General features: G+C 40.1%; 2 protein-coding genes across 3 annotated transcripts; one reads left to right on the top strand and one right to left on the bottom strand.

Annotated features, from left to right (window-relative positions):
• Window positions 1–11,185, top strand: DEFB119 (defensin beta 119). 2 transcript variants are annotated; one of them, XM_005688344.3, is made up of 3 exons: window positions 1–103; window positions 1,249–1,544; window positions 2,702–2,985. In XM_005688344.3, the coding sequence occupies exons 2-3, from the start codon at window positions 1,487–1,489 to the stop codon at window positions 2,881–2,883; spliced, it is 240 nt and encodes a 79-aa protein (XP_005688401.1). In that variant the 5' UTR covers window positions 1–103; window positions 1,249–1,486; the 3' UTR covers window positions 2,884–2,985. The 2 variants fall into 2 exon arrangements, with proteins under 2 accessions (XP_005688401.1, XP_005688400.1); XM_005688343.3 differs by lacking the exons at window positions 1–103; window positions 2,702–2,985 and adding an exon at window positions 10,927–11,185 and having other exon boundaries at window positions 1,428–1,544.
• Window positions 12,356–22,456, bottom strand: LOC106502770 (beta-defensin 118). Its single transcript, XM_013968729.1, has 2 exons — window positions 22,314–22,456; window positions 12,356–12,866 (listed from the first exon to the last, which is right to left on the bottom strand). Exons 1-2 carry the CDS (start codon window positions 22,369–22,371, stop codon window positions 12,637–12,639), a joined length of 288 nt encoding a protein of 95 aa, XP_013824183.1. The 5' UTR covers window positions 22,372–22,456; the 3' UTR covers window positions 12,356–12,636.

Here is a 25,924-nt window from a genome sequence, read left to right as displayed (position 1 = left end):
CCCCACTGGGGACTCGTGGTGGTAACCAGAGCATCAAATGAAGCTGCCTGATAAGAATGGCACAGCATCAAATCAGAAGGAATCTTGTGCCCTACTTTTAATGGTATGGTTTATGGTTTAGTCACTAAGTCATGTCCAACTCTTTGTGACCCCTCGGACTCTAGCCCACCAGGCTCCTTTGTCAATGGGATTTTCCAGGCAAGAATACTAGAGTGGGTTGCCATCTGGGGATCTTCCCAACCCAGGGATTCAACCCAAGTCTCCTGCACTGCAGCCTGGCTCTTTACCAATTGAGCTGCCAAGGAAGCCCTTGCTTTTAGTGATGAAGCTTTTTACATAAGAAAGAAATTTCTTTTACAGAGGACAGAAATCAATGTCTGTCTCTTAGAATTACTGTTTGGGGAGATCATGTGTTAAGACAGTTGAATTAATATCCTGATTAATACACCAGGTGATATTATTATGGGCATTGGAATCACAAAGCAAATTTCTGACATTCTAATGGGAGAGGCAAAGATTAATCATGTAGAATAAATTGAAAAGGAACAGGTAACTATATGAAGGTCACAAAACAAGTTATTATGATACAGAGTGACTGTGTGGGGGGGAGTACCCTTAATCTAAGGTGACCAGGAAAATCCTCTCCGAGAAGTGACATTTAAGATAAGACTGAATGGTGAACAGGAGCCAATCTGAAGGAAGAACTTTATAGGAAGAGCAAGTTATAAATGCTAAGGGTCTGAGCTGAGAATGAGATTGGCAAGTTCAAGGTTCAGAAAGACATACACGTGTGTATTTTTCTGTTGAGAATAAGAATTTTTTAAAAATTAAATATTTTGACTTAGGGACACAGGGCAGGGGGTGGGGAGTAAGGAGAATGTGGGATGCATGAAGAGAGTAACATGGAAACACACATTACCATATGTAAAATAGATAGCTGATAGGAATTTGCTGTATGACTCCGGGAACTCAAACTGGGGCTCTGTAACAACCTAGAGGGGTGGGATGGGGAGGGAGGTGGGAGGGATGTTCAAGAGGGAGGGAACACATGTATACCTATGGCTGATTCATGTTGATATTTGGCAGAAACCAACATGATACTGTAAAGCAATTATCCTTCAATTAAAAACAAATAAATTCAATTAAAAAAAGAAAAAAATTAAATGTGTCTTGATATGCATTAATTGATTAATCCCTTTGTGGATCTCAAAAGGCCAAATGGCTTTAATTTGCCCGTCTCCTTACTAGGAGAGAAAAGCCCTTTTGGCACGGATGCTGGCCGGTTTCCCACCCTCTCATCTCGTGCTTTGCTGCGGAATCTGCTACACATTGTCCTTCGGCTTGTTTGATCTGATATAAATCCTCTTCTGCTGTAATTCACTGCCCACGGTCCTGCCAATGAAAACAAGACTCATCCCTGCAGAGGACAGCTCTATTCTCCATAGCCTGCAGCACAACCACGTCCTTCTCCTGTGACCTTCCAGTCATGAAGTTTCTCTTCCTGTTTCTTGCCATCCTTCTGGCCATGGAACCAGTGGTATCAGGTAATTCGGGTGTCTCTCAAATGTCTGGGATCTTGGTCATAAATGTCTCTCCCTCCTCTTCCCCCTCACTGTGGGCAGCATCTGAAGCCCTTTCTCAATTCATGCGGTTTTGGGAGGTTTTCTCATAATCATCTCCTGTTCACATCTCTCCCTGATTCTTTTTTTTTTTTTTTTCTGCCAAGGTAGGGGGATGGAGATAATTGGAGTACTGAAGGGAAGGCTGGTATTCTGCTGGCATCATGGAGGAGGGCTTAGGGGTAAAGGGTCTGGTGTGGGTTGGGGACTTCTTGGGGGTTTGGGAGATTACATTGAAGGTTGAGGGTGAGTTGTGATGGGGTGGCAAGACTTTGGCTTGGAGTGATAGCAGGAAAATGAGGAAGAGCCAGAGGCAAGGAGTTGGGCTTCCTTGATGATTTGGAGTAGGCTGGAGGGGGTATGGAATTTTGAGTTGGGTGGATTTGGTGTTGGGAATTAGACTGGGGCTTGGACTGAGGTTGAGAGTTGGTACTGGATGGTGTCCGGGTGCCTGAGGTTCAGCTAGGTGATGGAATGCTGCTTAGGATTGAAGTTGGTGACTTGATTAGACTTGGGTTTGACTGGGAGTTAGGGCTCCAGGGGCATTGAGTTGGGTAAAGCTGGGAGTTCTAATTAAAATTGGCCTGGGTATTTGAGTTTGAATTGGGTGAATATGGGGTCAAGGAGGATTGGAGGTTGAGTTGGGTTGGAGTTGGGATTTGTTGGGTTCTACCTTAGACAACTGATAAAAGAGCTGAGTCTGTGGAAATGTGAGGGAATCTCTTCCATTCCCTAATAAGACAGATGTTCATTGTCCTTTTCCCATCATTCCCAAGCTCTGTTAGGTGGGAACTTCATTGGCATCATTTGATCTCAAAATTAGGAGTAGGAGGTGGGGGGACAGAAAGATAGAAATGTGAGATTATGAAAAAGGCTTTCTTAAAACCCTTGAGTTCCCAACCTTGGAAAAGTTGTTTCAATTCTCTCCCCTTGTGAGATCTCTTCTCTCCTTTCCTGGGACTGGGTCTAGCATTAACTCTCTCCCTCCACTCCTCCCCTGAACTCCTACACCTCCTCTGCTTCCCCTTGTCTATCCAGCTGAGGAATACTAACATCTACTTAATGGTTGTTCCTATGTCCAGAGGAAGAATGTTGGATGAAGGGAAAATGCCGGTTGGTGTGCAAAAATGATGAAGACAGTGTCACACGCTGCTCAAATCGTAAACGGTGCTGTATCCTTAGTCGTTATTTGACAATCGTACCGATGACAATTGATCGAATGCTCCCTTGGACCACTCCTCAAGTGACACAAGGAGACAGTTAAGGCCAAGCTTGTCAATACAGGGAAGATACATGGAAATCATGGATAGAAATGACTTTGTTTCCTGTTCTTTAGTTCCTACATTCCATTAAAACTTGCAAATCTGTTTCTTGTGTCTGTCAATCATGAATGATACTCCAAATGGATTGAGGGTGGGGAAATGGCAGGAAGGGTGTTAAGAGTTAGCAGAGAGACATCTCTGGGGCTTGGCTACAGCAGTCCTGAACATAATTCTTCATCTGCCAGCTGCAGGGAAGGCTATTGGAGCTGGAATGAACTGAAGAGCACGTGTGGGGAGTCAAGAGACAGTTGCTCCCTAGTGAGTGGGAGCGTCTTTAGGCTGAAACGGTTGGCCTGGTTTTGGAGTGAATTAGCTGGGATGGAGCCCAAATACTGAGCCCAAATACTTGGATTTCTAGGGAAGCTGGCTGACATGCCTTTTGATGCTCAAGAGACCACAGCCCAAAGAATCAGAAGGTTTCCAAGTACTAAAGAAGGATAAAACACATAAATTTACTCATTGAAATGATAGCTCAGCTTCATTTCCCATGGCTGCTGCTCACAGACTTTCTCTTTCAGCTCTTACCATCCTCCCGTGCCCCTCCTGCTGCCTTGGTCCATGGTTCCCCTTCACCTTGTCCCCATCACTAGGCTCATCTCTGTGATGATCTCCTTCTCATCCTTCAAAGCCCAACTAATGCTCCTACCATTAAAAGCCTGCACAGGAGCTCTGTCTCACTGTTTCCTTAATGATTATAACAGTAGCTATAAAATAGTTGTCATTGACACTTCTTATGTGACAGGCACAGTGATGGGTGCTTATAGACTTGAAATCACCCTATTCTTACACAACCCTCTTATTATCCCTATCTTACCGATGCAGAAACTGAGGTCTAGAGAGGTGATATAATTAGCCAAGGTTGCACAACATTAAGATAGAGGAGATGTTCAAACTGAGTTCTGACTGGCTTCACAAAGTGTTTGTCTTTTTTAATTTTTAATTTTAGATATGTTACTTTTATTTAAAAGAATAACTACTTGACAAACTCTTAAATCACAAAGTTTGAACCAAACTGTCACTCCTCTGAAATAACTCTGTAAGGTAGGTATCTGCAGAGCCGCAGGGACCAACACAGTCCTTTCTTCCCAGGTTGTTTTCAGATGCCCACAGCAAGCCATTCTTAGGGCACGTATCATGTTCTTGTATAATTATTCGTCACTGTTCCCTTCTCACTAATCCCCAAGTACACACACACCAGATGGAAAGTCTTGGGGGTTGAGATCACTCTTATTTGCATCAGTATGCCTGTTGTTAAGCCCTGCACTTGGGTCAGATTTGACATAGTGTGTCCTGGGTGAATGAATAGGTGAATTATGAATTCATATGGGAAAGTACAAGTGGATTTGGCGTGTGGGAGGAGTTTTATAGATAGCTGCTGCATCAATCATGATTCAGGGTGGGATCCTTTCTGGCCTAGAGGGATCAGAGTCCCACTGTCTCAGGTGAATTGGGCTCCAGCTGGCATATTAGGAAGGTTGCAGAGCAGCTCTGGGGCCTTGCTCAAGGGGATTCTTACAATTTATTCATTAGTTTGCTCTTAAAATACATAGGTTTCACAGTGTGAAAGGGAAGAGCCTACGGATTCCCCAATACCTGGGGCCTGGTGTTAACTTCTTCACACACAGCCAGTCATACTCTCACCAAATTAATTCACTATGAGGCATGGCTTTTTCACTCAGTCAACAACATTTATTAAGAACCTCCTCTGTACTTTAGGTAGAGACAGCCATGGGGAGTGATATGATGGTGGGATGAAAAAAGGTCTTGGAACTCACCGTTGAGTCACCATAAGTCTTCAGAAGACACATAACTCCCTTGTCTGAATCTCTGAACTTGAGTCTCTGGGGTCTGGGTATGTGAAATTTTGAAAATTCTCTTAGATTATTCTTTTGGGAAATAAAACCCTAAACCCCACAACTCCCTGTCAAACGTCCTGTATTCCAGATAGCCCCCAAACTGTGAGAATCTCCGGTCTAGGCAACTTTCCTCTGTCTTCCCATTTCACAGATTGGAAACTGAGGCCCAAGGAGGGGAAAAGTGATCCATTTTCAGAAGTGGGTCCAAGACAATACTGGGATAAATAAGCAGATTTTCTCTGGCTGCTGGTGAGAGAGCTGCAGGAACATTGAAAGTGATGTTAGGTTGTCATGGTGATAAGTGAGCGGTGGGGCACAGTGATGGGGGCTAGTAGGAGTGCAGGTGCTAAGCGGTGCAAAGACCCCAACAAAAGCTTTGAGGGCAGTTTGAGCACTTTTGAAACTTCTTCCTGGATTGCCATGGCCTTTCTCCAGGGGAGAAAGGTTGAAGCAGGCTGGCCTGCTTGCTTTACCATGTCAAATGCACTCTTCTGCGTACACTTCTTTTGGACGTAAATCTCACATTGGCCCTTCTTCTCAAGGAAAATGGAAAGGGATCTTTTCTCTGAGGATATGGCAGAAAGAGTTGTTTTTGCTTTTGGAAGGCCTACTTGAATCTTTCTTTTTATTCCTTGTAGGCTGAGATGAAGAGGAAGAGTAGAAACTTTGGCAGGGGAGAGCAGAGCCCCCTGGGGTGCAGGGGTTGACCTGGCAACTGTAGAAGCATTGTGACCCCAAAACAAGGAAGACTAGGTGTCCATCCTGGACTTTTTTTCAGGTTGATACATAGGCCTGCTGGTGTAACTTAAGCTCAAGTCAGCCTCTGTTTGTACAGCAGTACAACTGATACTGGTGCAATGAATATGCCTACTTCCATGACATTTTATCACAAGTGTAATGTGGCCATTATTATGATCAAGATTACAGAACTCTTCTGTCACCAAAAAGATCTCCCTCCTGCTATTCCTTTCTAGTGGCACAGACTCTCCTCTTTGCCCTCACCTCTGTCACTACCCCCAATCCCTGATAACTACTAATCTGTTTCCCATCTCTATAATTTTGTCATTTTAAGACTTGTATAAATGGAATCATATTTGATCTTTTGAGACTGACATTTTTTCACTCAACATTATGTTCTTAAGATGTACCCAAATTATATGGATCAATGGTTCATTCCTTTTAATTCTGGGGAGTTCTAGACAGTGCATTAAGGCAAGAAAAGGAAATAAAAGGCATATAGATTAGAAAAGAAGGAATAAAACTGTATTTGCAGGTGTCATAATGAATTATACAGAAAATACAAGAGAATCTAGAAAAAATCTAAAACGAATGAGTAAGTTTAGTAAGGTCACAGGATACAAGATACACATACAAAAGTTAGTTGTATTTCTAATGATGATACTACCTAAAGCAATCTATAGATTCAGTGGAATCCCTATCAAATTACCAGTGGCATCTTTCACAGAATTAGAACAAAAATTTTCTCAGTTTGTATGGAAACACAAAAGACTCCGCATAGCCAAAGCAGTCTTGAGAAAGAAAAATGGAGCTGGAAGAATCAACCTTTCTCATTTCAGACTATACTACAAAGTTACAGTCATCAAGACAGTATGCATTGGCACAAAAACAGAAATATAGACCAATGGAACAAGATAGAAAGCCCAGAGATAAAACCACACACTTTTGGGCACCTTATCTTTGACAAATGAGACAAGACCATACAATGCAGAAAAGACAGTCTCTTCAATAAGTGGTGCTGGGAAAACAGAACAGCTACGTGTGGAAGAATGAAATTAGAGCACATCCTAACACCATACGTAACAATAAGCTAAAATGGATTAAAGACCTAAATGTAAGACCAGAAACTATAAAACTCTTAGAGGAAAACATAGGCAGAAGACTTTTCAACATAAATCACAGCAAGATCATCTACGATCCACCTCCCAGAGTAACGGAGATAAAAGCAAAAATAAACAAATAGAACTTGAAAGTGAAAGTGTTAATTGCTCAGTCATTTCCAACTCTTTGCAACACCATAGGCTATAGGGTCCCCCATAGGCTAGAGAAACCCCGCCAGGTTCCTCTGTTCATGGGATTCTCCAGGCAAGAATACTAGAGTAAGTAGCCATTCTCTTCTCCAGAGGATCTTCCCAATCCAGGGATCGAACTGGGGTCTCCTGCATTATAGGTGGATTCTTTACCATATGAGCTACCAGGGAAGCCCATAAATGGAACCTAATTAAACTTGAAAACTTTTGCACAGCAAAGGAAACTGTAAACAAGATGAAAAGACAACCCTCAGAATGAGAGACAATAATTGCTAATGAAGCAGCTGACAAAGGATTAATCTTCAAAATATATAAGCAGCTCATGCAGCTCAGCATCAGAAAAACAAACAACCCAATCAAAAAATGGGCAGAAGACCTAAACAGACATTTTTCCAAAGAAGACATCGAGATGGCTAATAAACACATGGAAAAAAGAGTTCAACATTGCTTATTATTAGAGAAATGCAAAGCAAAACTACAGTGAAGTATCACCTCACACCAGTCCGAATGCCCATCATAAAAAATCTCCAAAAAATACATGCTGGAGAGGATGTGGAGAAAAGGGAACCCTCCTGCACTGTTGATGGGAATGTAAATTGATCCAGCCACTATGGAGAACAGTATGGAGATTCCTAAAAAGCTAGGAATAAAATTACCATATGACCCAGCTGAGAAAGCCACAATGTAAAAATACATATGTATTCCAATGTTCATTGCAACGCTATTTACAATAGCCAGGGCATGGAATCAAACTAGATGTCCATCGACAGATGAATGGATAAAGAAGTTGTAGTACATATATACAATGGAGTATTAACCATAAAACAGAACAAATCTGAGTCAGTTCCAGTGAGGTGGATGAACCTAGAGTCTGTTGTGTGGAGTGAAGTAAGTCAGAAAGAGAAAAACAAATATTGTATATTAATGCATATATATGGAATTTAGAAAAATGGTAGTGATGAACTTATTTGCAGGGCAGGAATAGAGACTCAGACATGGAGAACAGACTTATGGACACAGTGAGGGAAGGAGAGGGTGGGACAAACTGAAAGAGTGGCCATTCTTTACCATATGAGCCACCAGGGAAGCCCATAAATGGAATCTGCTGCTGCTGCTGCTGCTGCTGCTGCTGCTGCTAAGCCGCTTCAGTCGTGTCCGACTCTGTGCTAATTAACCTTAAAAGGTTTTGCACAGCAAAGGAAACTGAACAACCCTCAGGATGAGAGAAAATGATTGCAAATGAAGCAACCGACAAAGAATTAATCTTCATTTTTATATACATTACCATTTGTAATATATACATTACCATTTGTAAAATATTATATATATTATCATTTGTAAAATGGGCTTTCCAGGTGGCGCTACTGGAAAAGAATCTACCTGCCAATGCAGGAGATTTAAGAAATGCAAGATCTTCTGGAGAAGGGCATGGCAACCCACTCCATTATTCTTGCCTAGAGAATCCCATGGACAGAGGAGCCTGGCGGGCTACAGTTTGTAAAGTCGCAAAGAGTAAGACACGACTGAAGCAACTTAGCATACATGCATGGATTTGTAAAATAGATAGCTAATGAGAAGTTGCTGTGTAGTACAGGGAGCTCAGCATGGTGCTCTGAGACAATCTAGAGGAGTGGGATAGTGTGGGAGGTGGGGGGAAGTTCTAGAGGGAAGCGACACGTGTATACCTATGGCTGATTCCTGTTGATGCATGGCAGAAATGAACACAACATTGTAAAGAAATTATTCTCCAATTAAAAATAAATAAATTTAAAAAATTAGTTATATTGCTATGTCCTATCACAGATCATATGAACACTGAAATTAAAAACACATCAGTCACAATCATGCCAAAAAATAAGATGGTTAAGTGAATATCTAATAAAACATGTACAGAAATTGTAGGCTGAAAATTACAGAATGTAGATTAAAAAATCAAAGAAGACGTAAATAAATGAAGACACACTGTGATTATAGATTGCAAGATTCAGCTAGGAGAGATGTAAATTCTCCTTAAATTTATAGATCCATTTTCTATCAATTTCTGTCAAAATTCCAGTAAGGTTTATTGTGGATACAGATAAGATTGTCTGCTCTATAATTCATCTGTAGAGAAATTTGCAAAGGAAAGAGAATAGCTAAAACAAAGAACAAACGCAGAGAAATTATTCTACCAGATTTTAAGACTTACATAGCTAAAGTAACCAAGACTGTGTGGTCATGGTGGAGAGATAGACACACAGTTCAACTGAACAGAAATAGCCCTACACAATTGCAACAAACTGATATTTCACAAATGTGCAAAAGTAATTCAATAGAAGAAAATATCTTTTTCAATAAATATTGCTGGAGCAATTGGACGTCTGCAGGCAGAGAAAAAAGGCTCTCAACCTAAACCTAACAACTTACACAAAAATTAACCCAAAGTGTATCATAGATTTAGAAGTAAAATGTAAACTTTTGGAAGAAAACGCGGGAAAAATGTTCAGACCTAGGGCTAGGTGAAGAGTTCTTAGAGATGAAGAGCATAATCCGTAAAAGAAAAAAAAATAGATTCAATTAAAATTTAAAACTTTCAGTCTGTGAGATCCTGTGAAAAGGATAGACAAAAAGACAAATTAATAATTGGAAAAAAAATTGGGTGAAATATTTGCAAACCACATATGTGACAAAGAACTTGTATCTAGAATAGAGAAACAACTCTCAAAACTCAACAGAAAAAAGTATACAATCCAACTGGAAGAAAAGCGTGAAAAGATATTTCATTGAAGAGGTTATACGGATGGCAAAGGAGCACATGAAAAGATGCTCAACATCACTAGCAATTAGAAAAATGCAAATTAAATTAAGACCACAATGAGATTCCTTACATATTTATTAGAACAATTAAAATTAAAAATAGTGACAATACCAAATGCCAGCCATGATGCAGAGAAACTGATTCTTTTATTCATCTCTTGAGTGAATGTTAAATGGTACAACCACTAAACTAAATATATAATGAGTATACTACACAGCAAATGCACTCTTGGGCATATATTCCAGAGAAATGAAAATGTAGTTCCAAAAACCTATAGACAAGTGTTTATAGCAGCTTTATTTATTTTAAGGTATTCACTAAAACGGGTTTTATTTTTTTAAGCCAGTTTTAGGTTCACAGCAAAATTAAGAAGAAGGGACAGAGATTTCCCATACGCTGTCTGCCCCTACTCATTCAAGGCTCCTCTGTTATAACATCTGCCACCAGAGTTGTGCATTTATTACAATTGAAATATCTACATTAACCCATCATAATCACCCCAAGTCCATAGTTTCACATGAAGACTCACTCTTGGGGTTGTACATTCTATGGATTTGGACAAATGTGTATTGACATGAATCCACTATTATAGTATCACATAGACTATCTTCACCACCCCCCACATCATCTGTGCCCTACGTACTCATCTCTTCCCCCATTCCAACCCCTGGCAACCAATGATCTTTTTATCGTATCCTTTTCCAGAAAGTCACATAGCTGGGATTATATGGTAGGCTTCTTGGTTCAGCTTCTTTCACTTAGTGATGTGCATTTAAGCTTCTTCTGTGTCTATTCATAGCTTGATAGCTCTTTGGTTTTTTTTTTTTTTAGAGCTGAATAATATCCCATTGTCTGGATGTGTCTTAGTTTATTTATCTTCTCATCTACTGAAGGGCATCTTGGTTGCCTTCAAATGTTGCCATTTATGAATAAAGCTGTGTGCAGATTTTTGTCTGGACATAAAGTTTCAAGTCCTTTGGGTACAGAACAAGGAGTGCAATTGTAGGATCACATGGGTAAGAATATGCTTAGTTTTGTAAGAAACCACCAAGCTATACCATTTTCCTTTCTCACCGTCAATGAGTGAGACTTCCTATTGCTCCACTTCCTTGCCAGCATTTACTGTTTTCAATAGTCTGAGTTTGGGTCACTTTAACAGGTGTGAAATGGTACTTATTATTGTTTTAGCTCTTTATGCTTTCACTATGCTCCCTGAATTGTCAGATTTGTTACTGCTAAATAGAAATTAACTATCTGTATTTTTTTTTTTTTTTTTTTGGCCAGGCAGACGTCACATGCTTCGATGCATGGGTGACTTGGGAATCTGTAGACCTGCTTGCAGACAGTCTGAAGAGCCCTACTTCTATTGCAGAAATTATCAACCCTGCTGCCTCCCTTCCTATGTAAGGATAGACATTTCTGGCAAAGAAGGGAAAATTGACTGGAGCCGAGAGAATCGCTGGCCAAAAGTATCTTGAGTGGTAGTGGTCACTATCCTCAACCTGCTGCCAATATTCCTTTATTAAAATTCATGCACCTGCCACTCTTGTGTGTTTCTCATCCATTGGAAAACATAGTGAGAGATTAAGTTTTGCATGATAAGATATCTTGCCTATTCTGGGTTGCCATTTCCTTCTCTGGGGGATCTTCCCAATCCAAGGGTTGAATCCACGTCTCGTGTGGCTCCTACATTGGCAGGTGGATTTTTTCTTTTTTAACCACTGAAACACCTGGGAAATATTTTAAGTCACTATCCAACTAATTTACTCAGATAAAAGAAAATGCAAAGATTAGAGCCCCAAACCAAAAAGGGAAGGAAAGTGAAAGTCGCTCAGTCGTATCCAACTCTTTGCGACCCCATGGACTATACTGTCCATGGAATTATCCAGGCCAGAATACTGGAGGGGGTAGCCATTCTCTTTTCCAGGAGATCTTCCCAACCCAGGGATTGAACCTAGGTTTCCTGCATTGAAGGTAGTTCTTTACCTGCTGAGCCACAAGGGAAGCCCCCCAGATTGTAAAACACACAAGGAAATAAGGCACCATGAATTTAAGTTAGCAGAAACCAAAGACCAGAGATTCAGCCTTTCAAAGACTTAAAATATTAGAATTGGAAGTATGTGGTAGAGTTTCATGGACCTTTCTGAGAAGAGATGGGGTGTGAATATACGTTTGTGCCATCAGGGGGAGACAAAGCTTTCAGCAATAAGGTGGACAAAAGGACCATCTTTTCATCCCCTAGTTAAGAGATCATCCCGGTCCATGGATGTCCATATGCAAATAAGGCTTGGTTAAGGAAACGGGTCTATGAAGCCAGTTTTTCAATAACTTCTATTCCAACCTTGAAGCAACGGGGGTAAAAAGGAGTCCTCGTAGCTCATACCTGGACCAGCCAGTTTCCTACAGTGAGTGATAATGTTAAGGCATTTATAAAATGCATCCTTTCATCTGAGGTATCTGCTGTTATAAAGAAAGCCTTTGGTGTCCTAGAACTACTCTCCTAAACACAAGGAATTTTTACTGTCACCATTTATGCTGCCATCAAGAGGCAGGACTAACACAAGCAGTGCCTCTGGTATTCCAAAACACTTATTCAGAAGGCAGAAGGACAAATGGAAAGATCAGAGTTGGAATACTTCAAGTAATTAAGGCTGTGCATAGCTAAACTACAAACTAGGAACACTAAAAATTGATTAAAACTGTGGAAATAATTTGAAATTTCAAGAAAAGCACCAAGGAGTTTATCCACTGGAAATGCTGGAAATTTGGGGGACTTCTTTACACAGCCTTTTATTCTAGAATTACACATTGATGGAGGGTGGGAGTGGGTGACTGTGATCTTTTTCAGTGCGTTGATCTATACGACTTACGCTATCACTTTGAAGATAGGGAGAGTGATGGTCAAGAGGAAGTCGTGAGCTTTGAAGAACATACGGGAGAGAAATATCGTTTTCAGGGCTGGGTCAGACTTTTAATCTTCTTTATTCTTGTTATTTATTCCAAGTAGGTTGAAGTAGATGCTACTGATACAATTCTATCCATAGCCTCTTCTTCCCAACCATTCGTGGATGGGGAAGAAGTGATAGTTTCCTTGACGAAAACCGCTAGTTGTGAAACACAGCAGGACTGACGATTCTTACATACTGCTCGTATTACTTCATCAGCAGCGCATTTTTTTTTGCAGCGCCCTGAGTTGTTCCAGCATCTTTTTCTACCACCATAGGCTGAAAAATAAAAGGAAAGATCACTGATTTTAGGTTTGAGGCTCTCAACTTAACAAGCATGACTGTATATTTGGCAACCAGCAACTTGCTAGATTCCCAGCTCAGGCCTGGTAAATACCATGTTTCTAAAAGTATCTGTTCTGAACCTCATATCTGCCCATTTAAAAATTTTTTCTGAATGTAGAGATGCATCTTGCATCTCATAAATAAAAAAGCAGCTTGTTAGTCACAAGGAATTGGAACTAGTAATGAAGTTCCCTGGGCTTGTGTGAAGCAATCTGCATAACACAAGTTCATCCTGTCGTAGGTATGATTGGGTTATTTGCATTGCTCATATCCCACGCAGCTAAATTTCTTTGAATGCATTCAAAATATACATTCAAATAAGTATATAAAATGTATCTCTGTACTTTAAAAATAATAAAATGAATACCCATATACCTGCATTCTGATTAAGAAATGAAACATTACTAGACCCTTAGAATGGGCTTTCCTGGTGGCTCGGTGGTAAAAAGTCTGCCTGCCAATGTAGGAGATGTAGGTTTGATTGGGAAGGTCCCCTGGAGAAGCAAATGGCAACCCCCTCCAGTATTTTGACCTGGGAAATCCCAGGTAGGAGACCAGAGGTATAGGACAGAGGAGACCAGAGGGCTACCGTTCATGGGGTTGCAGTCAGGCATGACTGAGCAACTGAGAAATAGGACCTCAGAACAGTATAGATATTCCTAAGTGAGATGCTTCATTTGCTCAGATTTTAGGCCGATACTTCTTACACTATGTACAAATCATAGAAGTCTTGGTAAAATGCAATTTTTATTTCAGTTGATGGGAAAACACTTGAGTTTGTGCTTTTCTAACAATCTTCTAGAAGATGTCAGTACTACTAGTCCGTGGACTACATCTTATGTAGCAAGGATTCAGGCCATTAAAAAAACCTTAATAAGTTCCATTTGCTTAATATCAGACAATCTATGTTTCCCAATCAAATGCAATAAAATCAGACTTAAAACCCCATGTATTTGAAAATTAAACAACATGATAAAAATTAAACAAATTAGAAGGGCAGTAATAAAATCAGAAATGATAAAGTTAGAAGTTAAGGAAATCAGAAAACTGGAAAGAACAATCAAGAAAAAAAAGAGGAAAATAAAAATGACATCCTTAGTGAAATGGTGAAATAAAACTAGATACAACATATTAAAAACACAGAAAGGAATTATCAACAATTGTACGCTACTACAATTGAAAACCTAGATGAAATGTGTAAATTCCTAAAAATATTCCAGTAATGGCCTAGGAAGAAAATGTAAACCTCAATAAATCGAAAAGTGTTTGGAAATTGACATTGTAGTGAAAAAACTTTTCTTCCCCAAAGACTCAGCCCTAGATGATTTTTACAATTTTGGTAAAATACATGTAACATAAAATTGATCAATTAAACCATTTAAAAGTAGTAGTTTGGTATAATTCAGGGCTTCCTAGGTGGATCAGTGGTAAAGAATCCTCCTGCCAATTCAGGAGACGCAAGTTTGACTCCTGGGTCGGGAAGATCTCTGGAAGAGGCAATGGCAGCCCACTCCAGTATTCTTGCCTGGAGAATCCCATGGACAGAGGAGACTGGTGGACTGCAGTCCAGAGTCACAAAGAGTCGGACCTGACTAAGCACGCGCGTCCGGGTGCACGCGCGCGCGCACACACACGCACACACCCACGTTGGTATAATTCACTTCGTTGTGTTGCCATCACCAATATACACCCACTAAACTTTTCATCTTGCAGTGGAAATTTTGTACCCATTAAAATCCTCACCCCATTCCCCTGGCAACTATCATTTTGATTTTTGTCTTTATGAGTCTGACCACTCTAAATACCTCATGTGAGTAGAATCACAGTATTTGTCATTTTGTGACTGACATCTCACTTAACACTGTGTCTTCAATGTTCATCCACATTGCAGCGTGTGTCAGAATCCGTTCCTTTTTGAAGCTGAATAATATTCCATCGCATATATGTACTACATTTTACTTATCTATTCACCAATTAATGAACATTTGGATTGCTTCCACCTTTTAGCCATTGTGAGTAAAGCTGTTATTCTGGATGACTTTAAAGGTGAGTTCTACTAATTTCACAGAAGATCCAAGTATTGATCTTGTATAAAATGTTCCAGAAAATAGAGGTGGAGGGAGAAAGGAAAGCTGTCTGTATCATTTTATGAGACAACTATAATCCAAAACTAGAAAATAATAGGTCTATTTTCTTTTAAAATATAGATTAAAAAAAATCCTAAATAAAGTATTAGTTAACTGAATTCAGCAATATATTAAAATACAGCATGATCAAGGAGAGTTTAATCCCAAAAGCAAAATTACCATCCAACATTATGAAATCCTCCAGTGAAATTCACTACCTATATAGAATTAAGGAGATAAATAATAAAATTATTTTATTTTATACAGAAAAATTACTTGATAAAGTTCAGTGCTTACTTATGATGAAAACTAGGCAAAGCAAGCGTAATGGGGATTTCCTTAATTTGGTGAAGTTTATGTATCAGAGGAGATCAGCCCTGGGATTTCTTTGGAAGGAATGATGCTGAAGCTGAAACTCCAGTACTTTGGCCACCTCATGCGGAGAGTTGACTCATTGTAAAAGACTCTGATGCTGGGAGGGATTGGGGGCCAGAGGAGAAGGGGATGACAGAGGATGAGATGACTGGATGGCATCACGGACTCAATGGACTCGAGTCTGAGTGAACTCCGGGAGCTGGTCATGGACAGGGAGGCCTGGCATGCTGTGATTCATGGGGTCGCAAAGAGTCGGACATGACTGAGCGACTGAACTGAACTGGACTGATGTATCAAATTCTAGAAATAACATTACCTATTGGAGAAACTAATTCCCTCTGAGATCAGGAAAACAAAGATACTCTTCTATTACTACTATCTTTTGAAATAATAGTGGGGGCCTGGCTAATGTTTTAAGGAAAAAAACAAAACCAAACAAGAGTATAAGGATAGGAAGGAAAGGGAAAAAATTGTCATTCATTCTAGCAGTCATGGTTATAATATAAAAAAGTAACCAACAAATTATTACGATTAACAGGAGTTCGGTAATTACGTCAGATGCAATATCAACTTACAAGACTCCATGGCACTTTTCTACACCAACAGTAACTGACTAAAAAGTATAATAAAATATATGTCATAGTCATGAAATATCTTGTTTTAAACTGAGAATATCTAAGACCTCTATGGGATATAGTTTAAAACCATAACAGAAAGTGTGATCTTGAAAGAGATGATAATTATTATATAGATATACTTTCCTGTAAATTAATCCACAAATTTAATGAAATTCTCTTCAAAATCCCAGTGGGATTTTTGGGAAGCTTCATTGTTTTACTTTAAAATTTATAATTAAGAATAGAGGCCACCAATAGCTAATATTACTTTAAAAAAGAAATAAGACGAAATCTTGCCCTTCTAGACACTGACAGCCTATCAAGCCATTGTAATAAAAAATACATAGTAGCTTGTCACCAGAACAAATAAACCAACAGAATAGAGTAGACAGTTTGCAATAGATCCATGGAGAGCTTAACACACGCTAACAATGACATTGTGAATCAGTGAAGAGGCATACATTATTTAGCATACAGTAGTGGGAAAACTGGTCAACTCCATGAGAAAAATAAAAGTGGATTTACACATTCCATCTTGTGGCTTAAAGATTTAAATGTGAAAGGCAAGGCTGAAAAGTTATTAGAAGATAACATCAGAGATTTCCTTTGAGACCTAAGAAGAGGAAAAACTTCCTTAAGAAAATCACCAAGCACGACTCACAAGGCAGAATATTGTTGAATTTGATTAGACCAGAATTAAGTTTTCTGTTCAGTTGAAGGACATGTAATGGGCAAAGTTCATAGATAGGTAGATGACAGGATAAGGAATAATACCCAGTGACTAAACCTGACTAGGGAATAATATAAAAAATAGATAAAGATCTGCCTAGCAACAAGAAAGCATCACCTGCCAAATAGAAACAATGAGCAAAGGATATAAATAGGCAATTAACAGAAGTGGAAACTGTTTATTCATTCAACAAATGTAACTTGTTTATTTATTCAACAAACGTTGAAGGCACTGTTCAGGATACAGGAAGGTCTTCTGCTGCTGCTGCTGCTAAGTCGCTTCAGTTGTGTCCGACTCTGTGCGACCCCATAGACGGCAGCCCACCAGGCTCCCCTGTCCCTGGGGTTCTCAAGGCAAGAACACTGGAGTCTGATAGCAAAATAAACTAAGCTTTCTGCTCTCATGGAGATTTGTCTTCTCGAGAAACAATGAAATTGTAAGTAAGAGGAGAAAGTAAAATGTTCTTTATTTAAGATGCCATTAGAAATAGATGAAAAGTATTCTGAAGAGCATTTTAACAGGGAAAGCGGGATAGGAAGCCTGTGTTTGGAAGAGAAGTAGCAAAAGACCTCATTGAGAAGGAAGTGAGAAAGTGAGATTTTGATACTAATTGGAGGAAGAGTGTACCAGACAGAGGAGGCTGCAAGTACAAAGGCCCAGAGGCAGGATTTATCTCAAAGTTTTTGAAGATAAGGTTGTCATGGTGACTGTAGAATAAATTAGTTGGAGAGTAATGGAGAAATGTAATGGAGGTTGAGATCTCACGGGGTCTTGCAGGTCTTTGAAAGCAGGCTGTTCATAACTATTTGGATATATACAGGATAGTTCAGTTCAGTTCAGTTGCTTAGTCATGTCTGACTCTTTGTGACCCCAAGAACCGCAGCACACCAGGCCTCCCTGTGCATCACCAACTCCTGGAGTCCAGCCAAATCCATGTCCATCGAGTCGGTGATGCCTTCCAACCATCTCATCCTCCTCCTGCCCTCAGTCTTTCCCAGCATCAGGGTGCTTTTCCAGTGAGTCAGCTCTTCACATCTGGTGGCCAAAGTATTGGAGTTTCAACTTCAAAATCAGTCCTACCAATGAACACCCAGGACTGATGTCCTTTAGGATGGACTGCAGGTTTAGATTGGATCTCCTTGCAGTCCAAGGGACTCTCAGGAGTCTTCTCCAACACTACAGTTCAAAAGCATCAATTCTTTGGTGCTCAGCTTTCTTCACAGTCCAACTCTCACATCCATACATGACCACTGGAAAAACCATAGCCTTGACTAGACGGACTTTTGTCGGCAAAGTAATGTCTCTGCTTTTTAATATGCTATCTAGGTTGGTCATAACTTTCCTTCCAAGGAGTAAGCATCTTTTAATTTCATGGCTGCAATCACAATCTGCAATGATTTTGGAGCCCAGAAAAATAAAGTCAGCTACTGTTTCTACTGTTTCCCCATCTATTTGCCATGAAGTGATGGGACCGGATGCCATGATCTTCGTTTTCTGAATGTTGAGCTTTAAGCCAACTTTTTCACTCTCCTCTTGCACTTTCATCAAGAGGCTCTTTAGTTCTTCTTTACTTTCTGCCATAAGGGTGGTGTCATCTGCATATCTGAGGTTATTGATATTTCTCCTGGCAATCTTGATTCCAGCTTGCGCTTCCTCCAGCCCAGCATTTCTCATGATGTACTCTGCATGTAATAAATAAGCAGGGTGACAATATACAGCCTTGACGTACTCCTTTTCCTATTTGGAACCAGTCTGTTTTTCCATGTCCAGTTCTAACTGTTGCTTCCTGACCTGCATATAGGTTTCTCAAGAGGCAGGTTAGGTGGTCTGGTATTCCCATCTCTTTCAGAATTTTCCACAGTTTATTGTGATCCACACAGTCAAAGGCCTTGGCATAGTCAATAAAGCAGAAATAGATGTTTTTCTGGAACTCTCTTGCTTTTTTGATGATCCAGCGGATGTTGGCAATTTGATCTCTGGTTCCTCTGCCTTTTCTAAAACCAGCTTGAACATCTGGAAGTTCACGGTTCACATATTGCAGGATCCTGGCTTGGAGAATTTTAAGCATCACTTTACCAGCCTGTGAGATGAGTGCAATTGTGCAGTAGTTTGAGCATTCTTTTGCATTGCCTTTCTTTGGGATTGGGATGAAAACTGACCTTTTCCAGTCCTGTGGCCACTGCTGAGTTTTCCAAATTTGCTGGCATATTGAGTGCAGCACTTTCACAGCATCATCTTTCAGGATTTGAAATAGCTCAACTGGAATTCCATCACCTCTACTAGCTTTGTTCATAGTGATGCTTCCTAAGGCCCATCTGACTTCATATTCCAGGATGTCTGGCTGTAGGTGAGTGATCACACCATCGTGATTATCTGAGTCATGAAGATCTTTTTTGTACAGTTCTTCTGTGTATTCTTGCCACCTCTTCTTAATATCTTCTGCTTCTGTTAAGTCCCTACCATTTCTGTCCTTTATTGATGCCATCTTTGCATGAAATGTTCCCTTGGTATCTCTAGTTTTCTTGATGAGATCTCTAGTCTTTCCCATTCTTTTGTTTTCCTATCTTTCTTTGCATTGATCACTGAGGAAGGCTTTCTTATCTCTCCTTGGCTATTCTTTGGAACTCTGCATTCAAATGGGAATATCTTTCTTTTTCTCCTTTGCTTTTTGCCTCTCTTCTTTTCACAGCTATTTGTAAGGCCTCCTCAGACAGCCATTTTGCCTTTTTGCATTTCTTTTTCTTGGGGATGATCTTGACTCCTGTCTCCTGGACAATGTCATGAACCTCCATCCATAGTTCATCAGGCACTCTGTCTATCACTAGGCCCTTAAATCTATTTCTCACTTCCACTGTATAGTCATAAGGGATTTGATTTAGGTCATACCTGAAAGGTCTAGTGGTTTTCCTACTTTCTTCAATTTAAGTCTGAATTTGGCAATAAGGAGTTCATGATCTGAGCCACAGTCCGCTCCTGGTCTTGTTTTTGCTGACTGTGTAGAGCTTCTCCATCTTTGGCTGCAAAGAATATAATCAATCTGATTTCGGCGTTGACCATCTGGTGATGTGGATAAGAGAAGTGAAAAAAAAAAAAAAACCCATAAAAACCCAACAGAGTGCTATTACTCAGATAAAAGCAATGCTGAGTGCTGGAGGGATTATGGTGGTGTGGTGACCCTTGTAAAATGTTGGTGAGAGGTAGAGGGATTTCCTTGTTCCTATAAATGTCACTGATTTTTATTCTTCTTTCTTCAACATGGGGGCTGTCCAAGATAAAACATGAAGACCTCATGCTTCCATCATCTCAGCTATTCCCTCTAAAGGGATGGTGTTAAATTTATATCTCTTACCAGAGCACTCAGACTTAAAACCTCAGAACATGTAATATTTCCTTCACTGCCCAAGTGCTCCAAGTTTCCAAGATTTATGGATTGCTTTCACAAAATCTTTCACCTCTGTCTCTTTCCTAGTCTCAACACCCCCATGCATATAAGGAAAGAATTAATGGAATAAGATCTTTTACACTTACCTTTTGACTTCTAGGTCATTTGACATTAGGGAATCTATTTTGTATAATCCTGATCCAAATATGTAAAGATATGTATACAAGTATGTTCATGATGTGTTTATTAGAAAGTTAGGAAATTCCCAAATAACCGTTCAACAATTATGGCTTATCTCACAGTGGAATTTTACAACATTGCAAAGAATGAGGCAGATCTTTAGGTGGTGACAGGGAAAGATGATCACAAAATATTATTAACAAAAGATGAACACTACATAACTATGTATATAGTGTGTTTGCCTTTTTAATAAAAATAAATATATAGATTAACTTTTATAAAGCTTTGTTTATACAAAGCTCTGTGTATACATATATACAAGATACACATGTGTATCTTGAGAGATAAACAACAAAGTAGAAAGTAGTGTACTTTGTATACTTCAGTCACAATTTCAAATTGGAAATAGAACTTCCATATGACCCAGCAATCCTACTGCTGGGCATACACATTGAGGAAACCAGAACTGAAAGAGAGATGTGTACCCCAATGTTCATCGCAGCACTGTTTACAATAGCTAGGACATGGAAGCAACCTAGTTGTCCATCAGCAGATGAATAGATAAGAAAGCTGTGATACATATACACAATGGAGTATTATTCAGCTATTAAAACGGATGCATTTGAATCAGTTCTAATGAGGTGGATGAAACTGGAGCCTATTATATAGAGTGAAGTAAGTCAGAAAGAAAAATAACAATACAGTATATTAACACATATGTATGGAATTTAGAAAGGTGGTAACGATGACCCTATATGTGAGACAGCAAAAGAGACACATATGTAAAGAACCGACTTTTGGACTCTATGGGAAAAGGCAAGGATGGGATGATTTGAGAGAATAGCATTGAAACATGTATATTACCATATGTGAAACAGATGGCCAGTTCAGGTTCAGTGCATGAGACAGGGTGCTCAGGGTCAGTGCACTGGGATGACCCTGGTGAATGGGATGGGGAGGGTGGTGGAGGGGGGTTCAGGATGGGGGACACATGTACACCCGTGGCAGATTCATGTCAATGTATAGCAAAACCAATACAATATTGTAAAGTAATTAGCCTCCAATTAAAATAAATAAATTAATTAAAAAAACCCCTTCAGTCACAATCTCAAAGTTTGGGGCAGACTTTAGATATACTTAATAAAGTAGTAATTATTTTTTTATTAAAATTTTTTATTTTTAATTGGAGGATAATTGCTTTACAATATTGTGTTGGTTTCTGCCATAAGACAATGTGAATCATCCTTAAGTGTACATATATCCCCTTCCTCTTGAACCTCCCCCCCACCCCCACCCCCCTTCTCATCCCTCTAGATTGACACAGTGCACCGGGTGGAGCTCCCTGTGTTATGTAGCAACTTCCCGCTAGCTATCTATTTTACATATGTAATATATATATTTCAGTGCTACTCTCTCAATTTGTCCCGCCCTCTCTTTCCTCTGCTCTGTCCACAAGCCTGTTCTCTATATCTTAAAGCAGTAATTATTAAAAGCCTAGAGTTTTATCACAGAAGAGAGAATGAAAGTCAGTTCTATTTTTTGAATAACAGCTCTGCAGATAATTTCCGACCTGTTTGCCAAATTCCAGACTATGAAAAGAAAAAAAGAAACTCATTTAAAGATATAACAGGACTTTTAGGGTCAGGAAAACATAGGAAAGTGGGCTTTGGGAATTATTTTCAAGAGCTGGCACAAACTGGAAGGACAACTGAACTGAGTCAAGCTGTCACCTGGTTCCTTAGGTACCAACTTGGGACATAGAACCAAGGACAACTCTGGATGTTTGGGGTCATCCCTGTCTACAGCAGACAACTTGTCCTATGCTCAAGGTCTACCCTTGCCAGGGACATGGTTCCAACATGGGGACCACGGAGCTGCTCAGGTTGGGGGAATACCATGCCACATTGGAAATTTACATGGACCGGAACCTAGTCTACCTCTGTTTTTGCAGCTTCCCTGGGATCTGATTACCTGGGGTCACTTGTGGTAGGAACACAAGGACAGTAAAAGTCAGGAGCAGGAGTCTCATGGTCCTTAGGTAGTTGGAGGCAGTGGATCCAGGAGTCAAGAACACTTTGTGCAGTATGAATTTGAAATAGAGTTTTATTGGCCTCTCTGGAGTGGGGGCAGATGGATGGGGCACTGAACTGGACAGATATGTAAATGTTAATCCATGCAGAACATTAGTCTGTTGGCTGGTACATCAATCAAGCATCTGTTACAGGCACGGGGAGGGCACACAGAGGTTTTATAAGTTATAGGCTTTTAGGAAGTGTTTGAAAAAATGGAGACAGAGAAATTACACACCAAGACATTGTCCCTGGGTTCTGCAGACCTCTCAGCAGGGTCCTGCCTTCTCTGGTCACAGTCCTTCTCACTCCAGGATAAGCCTGCTTTTACACTGTCTAGTTGTGTCTGTCTCCCAACTGGATTGTGAGATTCCTGAGAATAAGGACTGTGTCTCTCATTTTTGAACTCTCCAGATAGAAACCATATTCTCAGTAAAGGTTTGTGGAACAAAATGTAGTGAACATGTGTCAATTTCTAGTCCCTCACATATGTGCCTACCTGGGGAAGTTTCTTGTCTAAAATAGTAAAGCTGATTTGCTGCAGAGTTTGGGGAGATTGTTTAAAACAGGGCTAAAAGGCGGATGTTACCTAGTATCACCAGAAATGCTTTCTACCCAAGGCAGCGCCACGGTAGCTTGGGATGTTACTTTTGACAAAGCCACCCTGAAGGCCATTGACAGAGTTGCCTGTGAAAGCTTCACTGAGTTATAATTAACAAACCATAGTTGTACATATTTAAAGTATACAATTTGATAATTTTGACATGTAGGTACTCATGGAAACAGTGACAGACTTTATTTTCTTGGACTCCAAAATCACTGCAGATGGTGACTGTAAGCATAAAATTAAGACGCTTGCTCCTTGGAAGGAAAGCTATGACAAACCTAGATAGCATATTAAAAAGTAGACATCACTTTGCCAACAAAGGTCTATGTAGTCAAAGCTATGGTTTTTCCAATAGTCGTGTAGAGATGTGAGAGTTGCGTTATAAAGAAGGTTGAGCGCCAAAGAATTGATGCTTTCGAATTGCGGTGCTGGAGAAGACTCATGAGAGTCCCTTGGACTGCAAGGAGATAAAACCAATCAATCCTAAAGGAATTCAACTCTGAATATTCTTTGGAAGGACTGATGCTGAAGTTGAAGTTCCAATACTTTGGCCACCTGATTCGAAGAGCTGAATTATTAGAAAAGACCCTGATGCTGGGAAAGAATGAAGACAGAAGGGGATGACAGAGGATGAGATGGTTGGATGGCATCACCGACTCAATGGAAATGATTTTGAGCAAACTCCAGGAGATGGTGAAGGACAGGGAAGCCTGGCGTGCCGCAGTCCATGGGATCACAAAGAGTCGGACACAGTTGAGCGACTGAGCAACAACATAATAACCTTATCCAAGTCAACTATCTTGCAAATGAAAGCTCATTCTCTTAGGACCCACAAGTGTACTAGAACATATACATAGCTATTTTTATAATCTTTCAGTGGGGAACAAACTTTCCAAGTGTGAAACTCAGACCAGATTTCAAGGAAAATATAGGTAGAACGAATACTTAAGTTTATATTGGAAATTTTTGCTGCAAAATATACCTAGCAATTAAGTGACAAACTGAAAACATGTTAACTTATTAAAAGTTTCAGGAGGAATCCTGTAGTTACATTTCTGATGAGCTGTGTGTCCTGAAAAGTTCTAAATTTATGTCCTTTGCTTCAAATTTGCTTTGAGCTACTGTCTCACATATCGAATTGTATGTGGGTCAGCTCCAGTTGGATTTGTCATAGTTTTGTTCCTAAACCCATTCTACTTGCTTCCATTTGTGTCTTTCCCATTTCAGTAAATGGCATCACTGTTCACATTAGTGCTTAAATGTTCAGAGTCGTTATTGATCCTGACATTTCTCTGCCTCATTTCTTCTAACTACACCTAGTCCACACAAGGCTTCCCTGGTGGCTCAGAGGGTAAAGCAACTGCCTGTAATGTGGGAGACCTGGGTTTGATCCCTGGGTCTGGAAGATTCCCTGGAGAAGGAAATAATAATCCGCTCCGGTACTCTTGCCTGAAAAATCCCATGGATGGAGAAGCCTGGTAGGCTACAGTCCATGAGGTCATAAAGAGTCAGACACAACCGAGCAACTTCACTTTCACTTTTCACACCTAGTCTATTAGCAAATTATTCCTTTTGTGCCTCCACCTTCAAAACATATTGCTTACATGTGAAATCTAAAAAAAAACTACAAACGAACTTATTTACAAAACAGAAATAGACTTAGAGAATGAATTTATGATTACCGGAGGGAAAGAGTAGGGGGAATGAATAGATTGGGAGTTTGGAATTGATACGTACACACTGCTATGTAGCACAGGGAATGCTGTTCAATACTCTAATAACCTAAGGGGGAAATGAATTTGAAAAAGAATAGATATATGTACATGTATAACGGAACCAGTTTGCTGTAAACCTGAAACTAACACAATATTGTTAATAAACTATGCTCCAATATAAAATAAAAATTAAAAAATGAAATAAAATAGATTTCACAGTTACATACTTTTTTTTTTTTTCCTACCGTGAACATCCTGATCAGGCCACCTCAAATGCCTCCTAAATCATCTTTCTTTTTCTATGTTTCCCAACTTTAATTTAGTCGTCACAATAGCTACACAAAATCTCTTTCCTCCTGGAGCAGAAATTGTTAGAGTTCACCAAATATTCAAGCGCTCCTCTGCATTCCTCAGCTTCTCATGGGACCATTTGACTGGACTGTGGCCAATAGGACTCTTGTATAGGTGCTGTGTGTCACTTCCAGGCCTGGCATGTGGCACGTTCCATGTGTCTAGCCAGTCCTCATTTCCCTTGCCGTGGTGAACTTGAGGGCCCTGTGTTCCACATATTATGGCTACAAGTTATGAATGGACCATTTGATCTACGTGTGACTCTGCATTCAGTTCAGTTCAGTTCAGTCGTTTAGTCGTGTGTGACTCTTTGTGACCCCATGAACCACAGCACGCCAGGCCTCCCTGTCCATCATCAACTCCCAGAGTCCAGCCGAACCCATGTCCACTGAGTCGGTGATGCCATCCAACTATCTCATCCTCTGTCGTCCCCTTCTCCTCCTGCCCTCAATCTTCCCAGCATCAGGGTCTATTCAAATGAGTCAGCTCTTTGCATCAGGTGGCCAAAGTATTGGAGTTTCAGCTTCAAAATCAGTCCTTCCAATGAACACCCAGGACTGATCTCCTTTAGGATGGACTGGTTGGATCTCCTTGCAGTCCAAGGGACTCTCAAGAGTCTTCTCCAACACCATGGTTCAAAAGCATCAATTTTTCAGCACTCAGCTTTCTTCACAGTCCAACTCTCACATCCATACATGACCACTGGAAAAACTATAGCCTTGACTAGATGGACCTTTGTTGGTAAAGTAATGTCTCTGCTTTTCAATATGCTATCTAGGTTGGTCATAACTTTCCTTCCAAGGAGTAAGCGTCACACTACTGTTATCTATATTAATTATA

The sequence above is a fragment of the Capra hircus genome, chromosome 13, assembly GCF_001704415.2.
Source record: "Capra hircus breed San Clemente chromosome 13, ASM170441v1, whole genome shotgun sequence".
NCBI lineage: Eukaryota > Metazoa > Chordata > Mammalia > Artiodactyla > Bovidae > Capra > Capra hircus.
Note: the sequence above shows the minus strand (reverse complement) of the source record. Positions and strands in the feature narration are given on the sequence as shown.

Coding starts and splice junctions, on each gene's coding strand:
- DEFB119 (XM_005688343.3), top strand. CDS start 1,487: ATGAAGTTTCTCTTCCTGTTTCTTGCCATCCTTCTGGCCATGGAACCA. Junction 1,545..10,926: donor CATGGAACCAGTGGTATCAG/GTAATTCGGGTG, acceptor TTTTTTGGCCAG/GCAGACGTCACATGCTTCGA.
- LOC106502770 (XM_013968729.1), bottom strand. CDS start 22,371: ATGAGACTCCTGCTCCTGACTTTTACTGTCCTTGTGTTCCTACCACAA. Junction 12,867..22,313: donor CCTACCACAAGTGACCCCAG/GTAATCAGATCC, acceptor TTTATTTTTCAG/CCTATGGTGGTAGAAAAAGA.